The sequence below is a fragment of the Simochromis diagramma genome, unplaced genomic scaffold, assembly GCF_900408965.1.
Source record: "Simochromis diagramma unplaced genomic scaffold, fSimDia1.1 OVJJ01000802.1, whole genome shotgun sequence".
Classification (NCBI taxonomy): domain Eukaryota; kingdom Metazoa; phylum Chordata; class Actinopteri; order Cichliformes; family Cichlidae; genus Simochromis; species Simochromis diagramma.
The window spans coordinates 12,108,146-12,126,958 of NW_024387492.1; the positions used below are offsets into that span (position 1 = coordinate 12,108,146).

Genomic DNA, 18,813 nt, shown 5'->3' on the forward strand with positions numbered 1-18,813 from the left:
CTCAGCTTCGCCTTTCCAGAAATTCCTTGCAGATCATGTGTTGTTCCCTCAGCAGCATGAGAGCAGCATCAGCTGTCATAAATAACCCCATACTGTTTGCTTCAACATCATTAATGTGTCTGGAGCAACAAAGACAAAACGTCGACCTGATATGATATGATATGATATAGACTATGTAAACAATATTTTAAAAATCAGTTTGTTTTTCTTTTTATTTACAGAATGAACTGCTTCCTTACTAGTTGATATATCCAGATATCTTGTGTTTTTGTTTCTAGACCCTGAATGGGTTAACCTGGATGGCTTTGCTGTGTTGGGCGGTGCACCTGTCAGCAATTTATCAGCAGGTAAACCTAATCAGAGGGCATCATTACCAACATTACATGACAATGGGTTAAAAGCACGAAGAATTGTCTTGAATTCTCTTTCTTCAGGCAATAATCACCCTTTTCTTTTTCCCCTTACTTGGTTCTTCCCCACGGGATGAATAAAGGGAAACACTCATTTGTCTCTGACGACCACATTTCTGTCTATTTAGATAGATGTGTTTTTCTTGTAGGTGAACCATATTTTAAATCTGTTTTAGAGAGTGTTACCTTTAATGACATATGCCACAGTTATTTTTTTTTAAAAATTACCTGTCAGAGATTTCAGTAGACTGTGAAATCACAAGAAATCAGGAACAGACACATTGCTGGAAGCCAATATTGGCAGACTATTTAGAAAGTGAACACTTTGAGTTGCGGGTATGAGTGCCCTGTCAAGCAGGCCTTACTGATTTATCAGGTAAGTGAAAACTAACTGCAAACAATTTTGGTAATTAATTCTAAGAGTAATTTATCAAGGAAATGTATTAATAATTGGTGTTATAACATTCTCAAAGGCTGTTAATGTCATTGTGTGGTCAGTCCAAAACGATGTAAGCAGTAGTGATAGCAATGCAAACATATGGCCCTCTAGGACTTATTTGTACAGTTCTGTGCAAAAGTCTTGAACCACCCCATATTTTTTTGCATTTTCCTTCCAAGGAGTCAGACTTTTTCTTTTCTTTAAGTGTCTTGAGTATTAGCGCTCCAACTTTTTGATGATCATTCAAATTTCTTTGTTTGGACATTGGCTCCTTCACTTGTTTTTCAAATCTCGTACCTAACCCTTTTCACACTGAGGAGCAACTTAGCAAAAAGACCTGAGTGATACATCTGGCCCTGCTGTATGCCAAGCCTAATCAGACGTAGTCTCAGTGGAAGGGTGGCTGTCAAAGGAAGGGAAACAGGGAGAAAAGGCTGGGGTGTGCCAAATTACACAAGAATTGGACTAAAAGTCGATGGCAACAGATCTTATTGAGCGATCAATTGAAATTTGAAATTTGTAGTTTAAATGATCGTCAGTACGTATGGAGGAGGTCAGGAAAGAGGTACAATAGACAGTGTCTACAGCCATCTGTAAAACATGGTGGAGCTTCTGTTGTGGTTTGAAGCTGCATTTCAGTCAGTGGTGTTGGAAATCGTGTCAAAATTGCAGAAAAATGTAGAAAAGTATGATCAGATATTGATCAACCATACAATATTATCTGGAAAGCATCTAATTGGCAACAGCTTCATTTTTCAGATTGACAATGATCTCAAACACACTGCTAATGCAGTAAAAGACAGAAAAAACACCAGTGGAACACATTCAGTCATGGATTGGCCTCCCCAGAGCTTTCCTAAGAGCCGTTGTGGTCATTCCAATATTAATTTTCAAGCTTGGTGGAATTCTCCAAACTTTACATGTATTGTGCATGCATGTGCATATTTGCACGTTTCGCTGAATCTCTGTATGCTGTCACTATTTTCCATTTCCAAAGTATAAAAAAAATTAGTGGTGGCTCAAGACTTTTGCATAGTGCTGTACTTTTTTTGTGTGCAGCCCAATGTGATATTTGAGCTTATGTCATGTAAATGCTCATTGGTCTAATCAAACGTAGACATGCATCATACTGTTCCAGTGGACAGTTTAGTCTCTCTAAACCACTTAATCGTGGCAGGGAACGTGGAGAAACTCTTTAAAATTCCCTATTGAAAGGATGGGAAGCAGAAAGGAAACCCAGGGCTTTCTTGTTGCAAGGCAGCAGTGGTAACCGCAATGCTAGTCTGGAGTTTCAGTTTTATGTGTTTGAGGCAGAGCTGCTCCAGGAACATGAATAATCATATTTGTTGATTTACTTTGGGGAATGGAGACGCCTGGAAAGGCAGAACAAAGCCAAATGAAAAGTAAGAGCCAAAAGGAGAAGTAGCTAATGTTATAAATCTTCATTTACTATCAGCTGAGAGCTTATTAATAATCGAATAATCTAATTATTAATGATAATTGATAACTCGTTCCATGCCATTTACCAAGCATAGCACTAGAGCTAGCACACTTCCTGCACACTGACATTGTTATATAATGGCAGTGTATACCATCCTGAAGTTTTTTTTAATGCTTTAAATTTACTTTATATATGAAAATAACTGAAATTAGATCGCATGTGTGCAAACTGAATGTTCCTCTTTGTTTGATGAAACAGTTCAATTGTAAAAAAAAAAAAAAAATCAGCATGTTAACATTTATTGAGCTTCAGTAATGAAAACAAATAACAATAGCATGATTAGAACATGACTATTAATCAGTCACAGGCGCTTATCAAATGTTAAAGTGCTGCCAGGCAATTTCTGGTAATTTACAACTGCAATTTGATATGCGTCTTTTGGGATGATACTAATTTGCTCATCTAATTTATAAGTCATCTAAGGTACACAATGACTTAGCAGTCTGGTATGCTAATACATAAACTATGGCGACAACATTGGCATTAGCACTGTATATTTTCACTACAGGCTAAACTGATTAGCTCTGCTGGAAGGAACACTTTGCCATTGACTGGGAATTGTTTGTATAAATTAAACTGTGGGTAAAGTGAGTAAGTATGAGACCAATTTGTTTGCAACATTTAGACTTCTTTTTTTAAGGTTGCAAAACGTCAAAGATGACGGTTCAGCTAGTTTTTGAGGAGCGTCCAAGGACATAACAGAGACATTCTTGGGGACCTCAGTCTGAACACTGAGGTGTGCCTCGCTCTGTTTTTGCTATGATATGCCTGTCTGTCAGCAGGCAAGCCTCATAGCACCTCGGTCCACTGAGCTTCCAGGAAAAGACATAAGGGATCTGGCATTACCAGCACTGTCAAGTCAGTGGTTTAGTGGTTCGTGGCATTGTGACCTGGGCCAAATTATGTATTGTGACAGTTTTCCAGACAGAAAAAAGGGAAGACTGATTAAAACCAAATGGGGATATTTCTGTTTTAAGCTATTCTTGGTATCAGAAGAAACAAATGGAAAGTGCTTGAGATGAAAATTAATTGTCAAAGGGTCATGGCTAGTTGCCATATGGTGAACAATGTTTACAAAAAATATAAAAGCTATGAATGAGACACTTTAAAGTATTATTTTTGGGGTATTTTACGCTTATAGGATTAGTGCAGGTATAGGTAGAAGAACACAATTTTTGTTAGCACTTAAACCAATAGACCTGTTAAAAATAGCTAATTGTGTGTTGTAAAACTATGCATACCCTTACTGCTTTCACTTCAATTATAGGGTAGGCAGCAGCAATGTGCTGCAAATCAAAGGCACTTGATTAATTGATCATCGGCAAGTGTGAGCACTGTAAGCGTGAGCACAGAAAGCAGAGCATAAGAACAGAAATATTGGCAGCTTGATAGTCTGGAGAGTTCAGGCATCACCCATGATGTTAAACAACCAGTTGTGGCTGTCGATTATAAGGCCATTTCCAGACAATTTGAAATCCATCATTCTGCAGCGAGAAAGATTATTCACAAGTGGATATCATTCAAGACAGCTGCCAGTCTTCGCAGGAATGGACATCCCAGCCAATTAACCCCAAGGTCGGAGAAAATGCAAAATACCCAAGAGCTACATCTTGGACTCCACAGAACAAAAACACTGAATGTGTATGACTTGTTTGGAAGGTTGCCAGGAGAAAGCTGTTGCATCTGAACAAACCACAAGACTTCTGTAGCAATGTACTTTGAACAAACCACACCAAAGTGGAGATGTTTGACCACAATACATAGCACCACATTAAGTCTAAAGCATATCTGTACAACCACCTCATGCAAACTGTCAAATCACGGGGGTGGAGGTGATGATTTGAGCTTGTTTTGCAGCCACAGGATTTGGTCCCCTTGCATTCACTGAATGGACCAGGAACTCCCCTGTATAGTATAGCTGCTGAATCATGGGATGTACTTCATTTTTAACAGGATGTATAGACTGTTATGAAAACTCTCTTGTTCACATTTTTGTATGCTTTTATTTGTTTACAGTTTTTTTAAAGCCTTGTTAAACTAAAAAGTGTAGTGGGAAAGACCAACACAACATTTGTCCACATTAAATCTGTGATTTGAATCACACATGACACAAATTCTTATTCTGATTTCACAGTTCACTTACTGGAAATGTGTGAAAACACGCAAAGCTGACAGGAAAAGCAAGAGAAGGATTCAGAATGGGGTTGGGGCATTACTAAACAAATAGCCAGTACTGTCTGAATCCAAAGGGAAGACGTTCATTCAGCTGTGCTGGCAGTACAGACAGGAGATACAGACATTAAGTAATAAACAGAGTGATCCAAGTTGATCCAAGTTGATCCAAGTTGATCCAAGTTGAACCAGAAAAAAACCCAAACACATGTATTTTCTTCATGGTCTTCTATACATTGTGTTTCCTCATCACATCTTCTTTGTCCCCTAACCACAAAACTCCTTCTTTTTAAGTCACTTTTAGATATGGTGGCCTCATGTAGACACCTATAATCTAATTTGGCTCACTCTACATGTTTAATAGAAAATAAAGTCTTACATTAAAGTATTGATTAAACCTTTTTGAAATGCATAATGTTCACCTTTTTACATCAGCTGACTTATCAGTACTCCCCCAGCTGTGCACGCAGCTGTCCTGATGGGAAACAGAGTGGATCTTTTCCATCTGAAAGTGATTATGGTAAACAGAAAAGGGAGGAACAGATGGAGAGAATGGAAGAACAAAAAAGAGGGAGGGGCAGATGTTTTTTTGTTTTTGTATTGGAAATGCTATCGCTAAGCACTGCAGCCAGATGAGAGGGATTGTCTGACTGTCTGAGTCAGTGTCTGAGATGTTGTCCAAGATGGTTTGGATTGAAGCGGGAAGCAGAGCACCAGAAGTTATAGCAGATGACAGGGTACATGATGCAGTTCTTCAGCATTTCCCTTCTGTGACAACTGGCCAGGCTGACAGGCGGTGTTGGATGAGTGTGACAAGTAATTATGTGTTTATCAATAAGCGGATGTGTCTTGAGTGGAAAAGTTATGTGGAAACATTTTCCATGGAGGATAGTTTCAAAAAGGCCCCAAAGGCAAACCGAGCACAAAAACCAGATTATGTACATTGGGATTTTAAAGTTAAAATGAACAGTGCAGTCTGAATTTTAAATTTATTATATCCATCAGCAGGTCCAGTAAGATCTTCACAAACAGTGGTGCCCCGAAATCACTCCTCCGTAAAACGGGCAACCAGGATGGACAGGAAGGCTCAGCTGTCGCCTAATGTCAGAACACACAGGAGGGCACCTCAGTCTTCCTCTGGTCCCAGGCAGCCCGAGAGAGTTTTGGCAGGAGTTCCTCTGCTGGAAAGGAGACGCCAACACTACGCCAAGCCTCAGTCTGATCAGAGAAACCGACTCGCACGCAAACTAAGTAAGAGGGCCAATATTTTATACTACTGATCACTAAATGAAATGATGAAATGAACAAAGCTTTAGATTTTAGTCAAATATGATGCTGAGTAAGAAATGTCAACATGTCCTTATAGTATTGGAAGATACGTTGTGGTCAAATGTTTACATAGTCATGAATTTCATGGTCATTTTGGACTTTTAATTTCCTTGAACTTTTCTTTTTCCAAGGGTAGAATGATTGTAAACCAGACCTCTTAAAAAAACAAGCATTGGGTAGAGAAACTTGAATTGATTTTGGATTTTCTCTAAGCCACACAGTGCCAAAATTACAGATGCAGGCTCAAATACATACATACACACAACTAATATTTGGTTAAATGCCACTTAGCAAGTTGCACCTTGACCGGACATTTTTGGTAGCCATCAACAAGCTTGTGGCATTATTCTGGCTGGAGATTTGATCATGCCTGTTAGGAGAGTTGATAGAGTTTAATTAAATAGGTTGGTTTCATAGCACAGAGCGTAATTCACAAATTTTCCCTCATTATTTCATTCACTTTGTGTAGTGCACCAGCACCACTGGCAGCAAAACAGCTGCAGACCATGATACTACCACCACCATGCTTGACATTTTATACAGTGTTTAGGTTTAAGAGTTCTTGTCATTGTGACCAAATAGCTCAATCTTTATCTAGTGTGACTATAAAACCTTTCTGCAGGAGGCATTTTGGCTTCGGTGTGGGCAGCTGCAAATTTTATTCGAGCCTGAAGGTGTCAGTTTTGGAGAAGGGGTTTCTTTCTTGGTTATGACCCTCTCAGTCCATTAGAGAAGCGGTTTCTGTCTCCATGGTGATGGAAACTGATGATCTAGGTGTTTGCAGTTGTTAAGAAATGGTTCCAAGAAACCTTCCCAACTTGTGGAAATCTACATATTGGAGCCTGTACATAAACTTTTAATCCTGTGTGGATTAGAGAAAATCCAAAATCCAATTAAAGTTGTGCACTTACTGCTTGTTTTTAAAGTATGTCATTCTACCCTGGAAAAAGAACAGTTCAAATAAATGATTAAAAGCCCTAAATTGCTATGAAATTCATGCCCATGATTACTGTATGTATGTATCTTTGACTGTGACTTTAGGTGGCACACAATAATTTCCTGTGGCAAAGATTACTGAAAAAAACCAGCAATAAAAAGGTTAACAACATCTAGAAGGCATTTGGATTTGTCCTAGTTTCTTATTTATTTGTTTGTTTCCTATTGAAAATAATTTAGCTAAGAGGATACATTTTTTGTACTATCTTTAGTTTCCAGAGTGTAAACCCTGGCCGTGCCTGGTATCCCTTTTTTATTCATAGCGTCTGAGTCCGTTCATGTGGTGTCACTGCAGGCACAGAAGGCCCAGGGTCAGAGCAAACCTGCCAACAGAGCAGTCACAACCAAAACAACCACACCAGGTACCTGCAGGTTTATAGAGAATCATTCTGTATGTCTTTTTTCATAGTAGATATAGAAAATCTGCAAAAATTCTGCAAAACTACCTTGCCAAAGTTTAGAAGAAGTCAGGGGATGATGTATATCCAGTGACTTTAATATTCGTTTGGATCCAGACATTTGGGTTTTTATCTCTTTGTGTGTTGTCTAGCTCCACCTGAACATGAGGCCCAGGACATCAGTGTCAGGGTCATGTCTCCTAAATCAGTTCTCATTTCGTGGGTTGACCCTGCTGTCGAGATGGAGAAAGTTGCCCCTGGGGCATCCAGGTGGGCCCTGTTAAAGTGTCAGTTAACAAGGGGGGAAAAAAAGAAAAATGATGACAAGTAGAGAAAAAATAAAACTGAAGTCTAATCTTTCTCAATGGAATAAGGCATTTTCTTCATTTTCTTTTTATTCTTAACTTCAGATCATACACAGTTAGGTACAGGGAGAAGGGTGAGTCAGCACGCTGGGAGTACAAGGAGAGCACGCAAAGGAGAATTTTGATAGACACCCTGTCTGCTGACAGCATGTATGAGTTCTCTGTCAGAATCTCTCAGGAAGAAAATCACAGCAAGTGGAGCGACTCCGTCTTTCAGAGGACTCCAGAGTCAGGTATGTGTTGACTCTGTTTGCTGAGAATTACTTACACAATATCTCATAGTGTATGATGCAGTAGGAGTCTGTAACTGTGTGAAAGAAGTGAAGGGTTATAAAGAGCCAAAACCACAGACTTTTTTTTTAATAAAATGAAAACAGAAATGATTTTTTCAAAAAAAAAAAAATACAAAAGGCAATTCATTCTTGCACAACCCTTTTAAGCTTCTTTCCTCATACCACATCTCTTCACATTCGCTGCCTATTATTCCTTTTTGATATATGAGCCTAGGTTTGGCTGCTGCGCTCCCATTATTGAAGCTTTTATACCACGTTTCAGCTCCTGAGCTGCAGTTCATTGGAATGTCAACATTTACTGCCTGGCTCACAGTTTAGGTCTCCTTCATACACAATCTCAGGGGGCACGATCTGACAGTGTATGGCAGCAATATTTTCCTCAGTTGTAGCCTTCTGGCACAAATATCCTTACTGTTTTTACATGCTTTAAGCAGCAATTTCCTCACCCTTTATACTTTCTGTTGCCTATGCTACTTGTTTTCCATCCTGTCTTTCCATTCACTTTTACTCTTCACTTTCACAAGCACCATCTGGGCCACCTGAGAACTTTGAGGTCAAGCCATTAAGAGGAAAAGGGACTGCTGTTGTAGCAACATGGGATCCACCTGAAGAGCCCAATGGGAGGATAAAAGGTCAGACCAATATAATGAAACTATTGTTATTATCATGATGGCAAAACATAACAATTATTCATTTTCGTGCCATGATTACTCCACCTACGTTGGTGTTCTATGTTGGCCACGGATCTTTCACCCAGTGACAATATTTGCATTGTTTATGGATGTGTCCTACAAAACAAAGTGCAGCATGCTGATGTCACAGGGCTAATCTTTGCTGTGAGTTTACTGTCACTGTTGGAACAAATAAAGAAAGCCAGCTAATGCTTTCCAGACATGTTGAAATAGCATCAGTATTTTCTCTTGAATGATCTCACTACCTTTCCAAACCTCTCTTTCAAACAGAGTACATCTTGACTTATGTCCCTGCCATGAAGCCTTTTGAAACAAAAAGCGTGAAGTACCATGGAAGCACCACGACAGCCACCATAGATAACCTCACACCTGGAGACCGTTATATTTTCACCATTAAGGCCACCAATAGGAAGGGACAAGGACCACAGAGCAAGACCTTCAGTGTCGCCATGCCAGGAAGTAAGCATATTTGATAATGTAATTATATAGTCACTGGGGAAAACAGTCCTTGGAGACTATGCCACATGTGGCACAGCAACTTTGGAGTTGTTGCTTCAAAGATGGGGACCAGGTCTATGACCACTTACAGTCAGTTGCAAATCTGTTGCTGTCTGAATACACAGAATTTCACAATAATCAGAAATTTACATAACTACTTATGGCCATAGTCCAGCCAGAACCTTATAGATTTAAAACATAAATACAAAAAAAATTCCACAAATAGTAATATAGTTGCTGCAGGACTCTCAATTTAACTGATTTAAATTAAAATTTTGTAGGCACTTGATAACCAGGCTTTTGTTATAGGGATATAACCAGAATGCAACCAGTTTTCAGCAGTTATTTCCAAACATTTGCCAATCTGTCTTCCAACTGGTCCAAGTCAGATTGTGCTTTTTGGGTAACAGGTTGCCTTCCACTAGGCAGTTGAAAATGGTTGACCTCTGGGTATCTTGCAATTTCATGCAATCATTTACTGAAAGTAAAAAAAGATGTACCGCCTAGTTCCTAGTTGCAAGGACGTTGCTGTCCTTTTTCCTCCTGTTGTGATTGAGCTATTAGGCATATGTGTGCATTTGAGCTTGAGACTTGCACATTCTAAATTTTCATTGTCATTGTTATTTTTTGTCTCCTAGCAGGCAGCAGTGCTGCCTCAGCATTTTCAAAAAGCAAGGACAGCCGCAGGACTGGCCACACGCCTTCCAAACAAGATACCGACCATGATGACATCCAGTCAACAGAAGTGCCAGAAATACCAACCATACAAAAGCAGCCACTCCCTGCTGCACCTGTCAACAGGCGTTTTCGTCCACTTTCCCAGACACGCTCCTATCACAGCATCTTCTCTTCCGTCAGGGGGTCAATCAGGAGAGCAGGAAACAGAGGCTCTAACAGAAGAAGGGCTAAGAATGATGAGGAAGAGGAAGAGGAAGAGGAAAACAAAGTACCCACAACACCACCTCCAGTAGAAGAGACTACAACAATGGAATTTGTACCAGAGCCTAAAGATAATGATGTTTCCCCTGAAACTGAGGATGAAGATGAATATGATGAAGAGCCTCTGACTACTAAAACCCCCTCCCTCAAAGTTTTAACACCTTCTCCAACTAAACCTGCATTTAATCGACTTAATCCACCAAGAAGAAGGCCATTTAAGATTAGGGTCCATCAAAAAGCAGGATCCAAGGATGCATCCACTGATTCATCTTCATCCTCATCTTCCGCATCATCTTCTTCTTCTTCTGCTTCATCATCATCATCATCCTCTTCTGCTTCATCATCTTCTTCTTCTAATTCTAATTCCCCCACCTCCACTTCTTCTTCTACCTCTTTGGATTCCTCCTCATCTTCCTCATCATCCCCTTCTACGACCTCACTGTCCTCTCCCTCACTTACTCAAGAATCTGCAGCAAGCAGAAAAGACTATGTAGCTCTCACATATCCAGAGTCGAAAAACACCTTTGAAAAGTCCAGCATAACACACGCAAAACCCTCCACATCACTTGCAAAAGTGAACAGTTCACAGCAGACACACGTTACACCTGTAGGTAGAGGTTCCGCTTCAGCAGGACGCGCCAGTGGCACTGGTTTTGGTTCTAGATATGGTTTAGGCCGAAGATACCCTGGGAGCTTGTTAAGAGGGAATTCTACCCGAATGTTGAATGGTTACAAACCTGCTGTCATCTCACAGTCGAGTTCTCCAAGAAGAACTCAGAGTCAAGTAACTTCAAGCATACATAGTTCAGCAACGTCACAGGCCACTTTACCGGAAAACACTCAAAACCACGAAAAGTCAAGCACTCTCAATCCATCAACATCAAAGTCAAAATCAGGAGGGACTTCCAATGGTGAAGATGTCTTGGAGTCCCATAATTCTGACAAGTCACGTTCTACTTTAGAATCTAGGTCTCATGGCTCGACATCTTTGCAAGTGACAAATCCATCCACTTCACAAAGAAATGCGAACCACCCTTCCACTGCAAATACATCGGGATTATCTCAAAGAACTTCACAAAGAGAATCTCACAGCTCTGCAAGATCACATGACACACACAACTCACAGAGTTCTCACACATCATCTGAGGGAGACACATCAAATGTGGAAGGAAATGATGACACTAACTACAAAAACACAGAAAGAGAATTAACTAAAGTTGAGGACTCTGCTTTAACTACTAGAACACAACCGACAGAGAAGCCAATGAAGAAGGACAAGGAAAAAGATGAAGGAACTAAAGAAAAACCCCCAGTTTCCGCAGGTACCAGAGTCAGGCCTTCATTTGCTGAAAGATACCCTTGGCTAGCTAGTCGTTACCCAGGAAAAGTTATTTCAAGTGCAAGGATAACATCTCCAAGACAGGATAGTAGAGTTCCTTTGACCAGGATGTCATCTTCTGTTGGGGCTGGCAGACCAGTTTTGAGGGGGACAACTACCAGGGTCTCAGGGGCTACAGGTGCTGCTGGAGTGCCCTCAGTACAGGAAACCAGTGAAGATCCAAGTGCTTCTTCTACTCGTGACTCACTAAAGAATGGTTTTGGAGCCAGTTCGGTTAAGCCGTCACTGATCAATCAAAATGTAGGCTCTGGCGGCACTAGAAACCCAGCTACCTCATCTTCATCATCTTCCTCTTCACCATCCATCTCTTCGAGTCCTGATCATCATCACTCCTTAGGTGGGCACAGAAACTCCAGTGAGCCAAGCCATAGAGAACTTACAAATGACAAACATAGCAATGAGGATTATCTCAGTGAGAAGAATGGGGAAAATGATAAAGTTGCAGATCCTATAGAAGCTCAAGAGAAGCCAGCAGAGTCTGATAAAAATGTAGAAGACAATGCAAGTGTGGATACAGGAGAAAGTTCATCCAGGACCAGACCTGGCACTTCCTCTGGAGTCCCTCTAACTAATCGTCGACCTGGTGTAGGGGTGAATGGAAGGGTACGCTCTCCTCTCTTACCAAACAGGCAGTTTGGTGGGTCTAGGCTTCCCCTAAGAGTACAACCAGCACAAAACTCTAGACTGGGCTCTTCAACATCTGACTCTACCTCATCATCATCTGATTCAGCTTCTTCCTCAAATTTACCCCAACCAGTACTGACCTCAGAGAGTGACATTAGCAGTGGCACTACGGTGACAAGGACAGGGGGATTGATTGGAGGCAACTCCCACTCTACATTAACCTCATCATCCTCATCTTCATCTCGAGATAGCTTTAGGAACAATGGGAGTAGGCCTCGCTATTCCATCAGAGGGAAACAAAATAATGGCAGAGGAATCAAACCTAGCAATGGAAATGGTAACGTTAATTCCTATATGCAATTATGTGAAGTTTTTGACGTCAGTTTAACTCACAAATGTTTTAAATAATTTTATAGCATCATGCCTCTGCTTATGTTCTGTACCTGTCAGGTAAAAACGGACGACCCAATCTGACAGCAACAGATGATAAAGAGTCCTCTTCCTCTCACGGAGCCAGCAAGGCCACTGGTCAAAGGTTTATCACTGGACCAGATGGAACAAAATGGGTAACTATATTTAATACACTAACCTTAGTTTTACCTGTTCCTGACTCTTTGAGCTGAAGTATGTCCAATATGATACTTATTGTTACAGTTTAGAGACCAGGACAGATCATCAGAAGGAACTGAACATAATTTATTGATATACAGAATTCACTTATGCTATTTGGTGATTAGACTCTGAGTCTGCAAGATAGAATGAAAGATGATCATGGTATTAAGAATGGAGTCTGATTGGTTTGAAGGAGGCAGGATGAAAGATGATTGGACTACAGCAATGAAGTCAGCATGTAATGAATAGAATAGCAGCCAAACACTTGGGGAAACCAGACAACTGAGTGAATACAAATCCTCCTTATTAAACTCACACAAAAGCTTAATTTATAACAGTCAACAAATAAAAATGTAAAAAGTAAAGAGTTAAGAAGAAACACTTTTTACCTATGAAGGTTTTAAGTAGTGATGTTCCTAGAGGCTAATTTGATAGCCATTTGATGGAGGGAAAAAAATCAGACTAGTCAACTAGTCTAAAAGACACAAAAAAGACCTCAGATAACATTTGAAACTGAGCATACTTTAAATAGACAATTATTACGTTCCTTGCTAATCAAATAATGTTATACAATAAGTACTGTTGAAATGTTCAGCACTTTATATTGGGTAGCACATGCACACAGTGTCAGATTAGTATGACTAATGTTAGTGCTGCTTGTAGCAGAAGCTCTGGTTTCTTAAGTGGGAGCATCCACATGTTGGTGCAGACTGTGGTTACACATTGGTTGGTTATATTTATTTTTTTACATCAAAATATAGGAGATCTACAGCTCAATGTCAATCATTAACAACCTCTGTTTATGGAGAGAGTGGGAGGGTGGGGTGTAGCCATCAGTTAGTGCTGTAAATTCTTTCAGCCAGTAACTGCCATTACCGAAATTAATAAAATAAGAATATTACATGCAACCGACTAGTATTTCTGGTGCTGACTAGCAAGGGCAGCGACTTTCAAACATTTAATCGATTAGTCATCAATAGCCTTAGTAATGAGTCTTGACTTGTTTGTCCACCAGAGGCCATTCTGCAACTTCCGATCAAAAGTTTAAGATCACTTGAAAAATGGCAAAAAATCACATTTTGCATGGTTTGATCTTAACAAGGTTCCAAGTAGAGCTCTGACCTGCAACAAGAAGAAATGGGAGTGAGACGAAACATTTTTTGTGCGTGCAATTTATTGAGAACAATAAAATTAAACTGAAACCAACTGTTTTAGAGCTGATCAAAAGTTTAAGACCACGCCTCCACAAAACACGTAACCCCCCCCCCAAAACAGAAATCCAAGTTCCAAACATGAACTCAGGAATGAGTAGCTCCACCGTTATTGTTGATCACTTCAAAAATTTGTTGCAGCATGCTTGATGCAAGCGTTTCCATGAGGTGAGTGGGAACATTTCTCAAAGTGGTAAAGACGGACGCACGAAAGGCATCTACTGTCTGGAACGGTTGTCCTTTTTTGTAAACTTCCCTTGCCATCCATCCCTAAAGGTTCTCAATTGGATTTAGATCAGGGGGACATGCAGGATGGTCCAAAAGAGTGATGTTATTCTCCTGGAAGAATTCCCTTGTCCTGCGGGCATTGTGTACTGTAGCGTTGTCCTGTTGAAAAACCCAGTCATTACCACACAGACGAGGGCCCTCAGTCATGAGGAATGCTCTCTGCAACATCTGGACATAGTCAGCAGCTGTTTGACGCCCCTGCACCTCCTGAAGCTCTGTTGTTCCACTGAAGGAAAAAGCACCCCAGACCATTATGGCACCCCCTCCACTGTGGCGTATAGAAAACATCTCAGGCGGGATCTGCTTGTTGTGCCAGTAATGTTGGAAACCAACAGGACCATCAAGGTTACATTTTTTCTCATCAGAGGTTAAAACTTTCTTTGACCTTTCAATGTCCTATGTTTGGTGCTCTCTTGCAAAGTTCAAATGATCAGTTCTGTGGCGTTCAAGGAGACAAGGCCTTTGAAGACATCCCACCTCAGCAGTGATGATGCGCTCCGAGAGACCCTACCTGACAGAAAATGACAATTAATCGACATTTTTGCACAGATTTGGCCTTTTAAAGGCATGCGGTGCTAAATGTTTGATCAGCTGTAAAACAGCCTGTTTCAGTTTTAGTTTATTGTTTTCAATAAATTACATGCTTAAAAAAATGTTTTGTCTCACTCCCATTTCTTCTTGTTGCATCTTGAAGCTCTACTTGGAACCTTGTTAAAATCCAACCATGCAAAATATGATTATTTTTTTTGCCATTTTTCTTTTGATTGGGACTATATCTTTGTTAAAAATAAAAAATAAAGCTATGGCCACTGAAATATTAATTTAGAATAAAAACTGGAAACAGAGTGGTGATTAGACTCGAGGAGTTTACCCACCCATTTACGCAAAATGTTCTGGGACTGAACAATGAAAGTACAATATGTTTGTTGTTCAGAAGTGAGATGAGATGTAACATAAGCTGCGTCTGTGGTTAGAATTCGTCACCTTTGTACTTTGTACTTCGGCTGATATTAGTTTTACTCTCAGAAAAAAAAGTAACAGAGCTAATTGTTCAAAAAGCTGTCTTTCAAAGTAACAAATGTGGAAAGTTATTCACCTCTTTAAAAAGTCTTCAAAATTCCACAAGTCAGATGTTCCCACTTAAACTGTTTACTGTATGTCTATGTTTATGAGAACCCGTTTTGAATAGGACTATTACTTTCCTAAGCATCACAGTCAGGATGAAGCGTACTCCTCACATGAGGCTCCATCAATTTTTCAAACATGTTTCTTTCTTTAGGTGGTAGATTTGGAGCAGGGGATACTTATGAACGGGGATGGAAGAGTTCTCCAGGACTCCCAGGGCAAACCCAAAAGAGTGGTCCTCGGAGAGGATGGACGCACTATTTTTGGTGAAATACTTCAGCCATTTTTATCTTAACATCTACAGCTTGGACAATGTATTTAAAAAGTGCAGTGAGTCCATTATGGGCTAGATACAGACACAACTTTTGTATGTTTGCCTCTGTACACTGCCACAGTGAATTTTAAATCAAACAATCAAGATGCGATTGCATTACAGTCTTCCAGGTTTAATCCTTTGGGCTTTATAAATATTTTGCAATAATTGTTCAGGAATTATAGCCAGTTTTATACACAGCCCCCTATTTTATCAGCTCAACTGACTGACAAGAAGTTTCATGGCCAGATGAGGCCTGTCATGTACAGTATGACATGACAAATGAAGCAAACATAATGTCTGAAGTTCATCCAAAGTTGATTTTGTATTTTAGAGTTTTTCTCTGTAATTTTAAATATAAAGCCACAAGAGACAACAGTTATAAGCAATAGAGTATAGGGTTATAGGAGTATCCAAATAAAGAAGAGTGCTTAACGGATCATAAATTATTTGGCATGTAACTATGTCAAAAACACTTTTAATCAGGCAGGCGTACCAATGTTGAGGTCTACAGTCAGAGATGCATCTGTCAGATTATTATTTATTTATTTGTTTATTTATTGGTATTATTATTGCAGAGGCAGAACTAGAAGAGCTGTATTGTTGTGGACTTGACTGCTTAATGAAATATCAGCTGAAAGTGCTTTAGAAACTTTGACCATTGTCAGCTGTCTGGATGCAAGTTAAAAACAAAACAGCTGCAGAAAAGCATTCTTTCACATCTGCTATTTTTTAATATTTCACAGTTAGTTATCACAAGCTTAATCTTTTTTTTTTGCATTACAAAATAAACTAGTATGTTGCACCTTTATGCATTTTAGTGCAAATCTGGTTTGTATTGAAGACACAGGCATTAATATTCAGCTTCATTTCTACCCAATCACACATCGCCAGATCACATGGGTAGTCCTCTGGTAAGCCAGGACGGTATTGCGCTGTTTGGCCATGGGAGAGATAGTCAACCTGTGATCAATCCAAAAGACAAGGTCCTCATGGTTGGAGGGAAACGTGTACTTGGATTGGATCGGCCTCGCCCCAGGACCTCCACCACCACCACCACCACTACTACCACCATGGCTCCTACTACCACACCTGAACCCACCACCACTGACTGGACCACAGAGGAGTTTACCACTGGATTTCCATACCCAACCTGTCCACCTGGGACCTTTTCCAAAACAGATGAATATGGTTATCCCATTCTGGACTCAGATGGAATCTTGGACTGCTATCCAGAAGGTATGTTTTTAACTGAAAATTCATATGCTGCAGACATTGTCATAAAATGCTCATCAAAACAGAAATATGTACAGCAGGAATAGAAGAATATACTCCAGTACACCTACGTACACTATTGTTTACTTAATAGCTTTTCCACAGAGCTGAAGTCAAGTTCAGAGCCAGAATGTTCACATAAAAAACTATGACTTCACTAAATCTCTCAGTTGTATTATTTGCCATGACCATCTAGCCCAAGGCCAACAGTGCTTCCCGTTTGCAGCCACAGATCCCACTATAACCTTTTAAATGTGTATATAAACGTGTGATCGGGTCAGTTTGTGTGTCTGGATGTATAAGTGCCTGTGAGTGTCTATGTGAGACCACAGAAACCACATGGACATCTGGAGGCTAACTATAGCCAGAGTCCTGCTGGTTTAAACACACTATGAAACCATCAGTTGTGCATTGCATTAATGTTATTACACAAACAAAATCAAAGAAACAGACTTAGACAAATGCATAAACACAAAAAAGTAAATTATATAGATGCATACAGAGTAATTTGAAAATATTCAAGCTATACCAACAACACTATACTAGATGATCAAATTTGCAGATACAATGTTACAGCAATAATAATAATACGTATTTGTCTTACATTATAAGCTAAAATAAAATGCACTTCGAAATGTGTCTGCAGTCATGTGATATTGATGCTATAGCTTGTTCTACTTCTCTGACAGAGGACTCCTCAGGAATGGAAATGGACTTCATGCTTACAATGACCAGGGTGCCTGATGCTTTAGTTCTTAAGAAAGGTATTGGCTGAGTTTGGCTTCGAACCATCATAGCGCCACTGGGCTGGGACCAACTAAACTGCACTGTATGCTCACTGTTTGTTGTCTGTTACGCTGCACTGTTTGTTTATTGTCTGTTTATTTGTCGGTGCATCTGTTTGCAGGCTATTCCCATCTCTTCCCTTTTCCTTGCTGTGTCCTTCTTTGTTTCTCATTTTGCTTGTTTTGGTCACGGTTCATTGCTTGGATTTAGGATATTTTCCATTACACGCTGTATTTAATCACTTTTCTTCCTGGATACACACTGCATGTAAACTGACTTGCTGAAGAGAATGCAATGCACTTGCATTGCATTCAATGTTTTAACATTCTTTTGTAATGTAATAGCTGAACTCAAGCTCGAGCTGCAGAGGTTGGTTGCTGTTAGAAGTTGCACTTTCTTATTTTATTACAGTAAATTTTGAGATCTAAAGGAATCAGGTGCATGTGACATTTGCTTTTATTCTTAGGTTTGCTACAAAGGTCACAGTAAGTGTTGCAGTATTTTCTTAGCATTTCCCTGCCATGCCTCATAGCTGGTTGCATGTGTGTGGACCATGATGTAATGCTAAGGTCCACTGGTGCAGCGCAGGAAAAAAATATGTGATGAAAGAAGAAGAAGCCCACTGAATCCCGCCACATTGGTTTGCTTTGGAGACTTTTGAAACAGTTGTTGTCTTCAAGTCTCTCTCCCCCAAGCCCCCCCCCACCACCCCCCATCCCCCTCCTCTACTTCCCACATGGAAAATATGGGTAGCAAAAGTACAGCTTTGGGTGTTGGGTCACACATCTGCCCTCAATTAATTAAATCTGACATTCTCATTACACAGATCATGGCAACTCTTACAAAGGATTAATGAAACACAGCAGCAGATTATTAAACTAGGATATAAATAACATAAATCTATTTGGATCAAAACCTCACTGACACATGTGCTTTTGCTAGATGAGTTTGTTGTCCAGACCACCCCGCCACCAACTACCACCACCACTACTACCACCACCACCACCACCACCACAGAGATCACGATGCCAAAGGTGCACATCAGACCCGTCAACAAAGGCCCTTCAAATGAGTTTGACCTGAGTGGGAAGAAGAGGTTCATAGGTACTTAAAGTCTTTTTTGTATATCTTCTTACAAATCCATGCTT

General features: G+C 40.0%; 1 protein-coding gene across 5 annotated transcripts in view; it reads left to right on the forward strand.

The window, feature by feature from the left end:
* fndc1 (fibronectin type III domain containing 1) overlaps window positions 1-18,813 on the forward strand; it is a 41,265-nt gene that overhangs the window by 7,248 nt on the left and 15,204 nt on the right. For 2 of the 5 annotated variants that reach the window (XM_040017700.1, XM_040017701.1), the window contains exons 3-15: window positions 279-347; window positions 5,528-5,773; window positions 7,111-7,209; window positions 7,398-7,515; window positions 7,656-7,843; window positions 8,428-8,535; window positions 8,866-9,054; window positions 9,732-12,392; window positions 12,506-12,621; window positions 15,446-15,557; window positions 16,499-16,843; window positions 17,569-17,643; window positions 18,608-18,769. In XM_040017700.1, the coding sequence (XP_039873634.1) occupies window positions 279-347; window positions 5,528-5,773; window positions 7,111-7,209; window positions 7,398-7,515; window positions 7,656-7,843; window positions 8,428-8,535; window positions 8,866-9,054; window positions 9,732-12,392; window positions 12,506-12,621; window positions 15,446-15,557; window positions 16,499-16,843; window positions 17,569-17,643; window positions 18,608-18,769 (4,488 nt within the window). The remainder of the gene's footprint in view (window positions 1-278; window positions 348-5,527; window positions 5,774-7,110; window positions 7,210-7,397; window positions 7,516-7,655; window positions 7,844-8,427; window positions 8,536-8,865; window positions 9,055-9,731; window positions 12,393-12,505; window positions 12,622-15,445; window positions 15,558-16,498; window positions 16,844-17,568; window positions 17,644-18,607; window positions 18,770-18,813) is intronic. The other 3 variants (XM_040017702.1, XM_040017704.1, XM_040017703.1) reach the window with 3 other exon arrangements.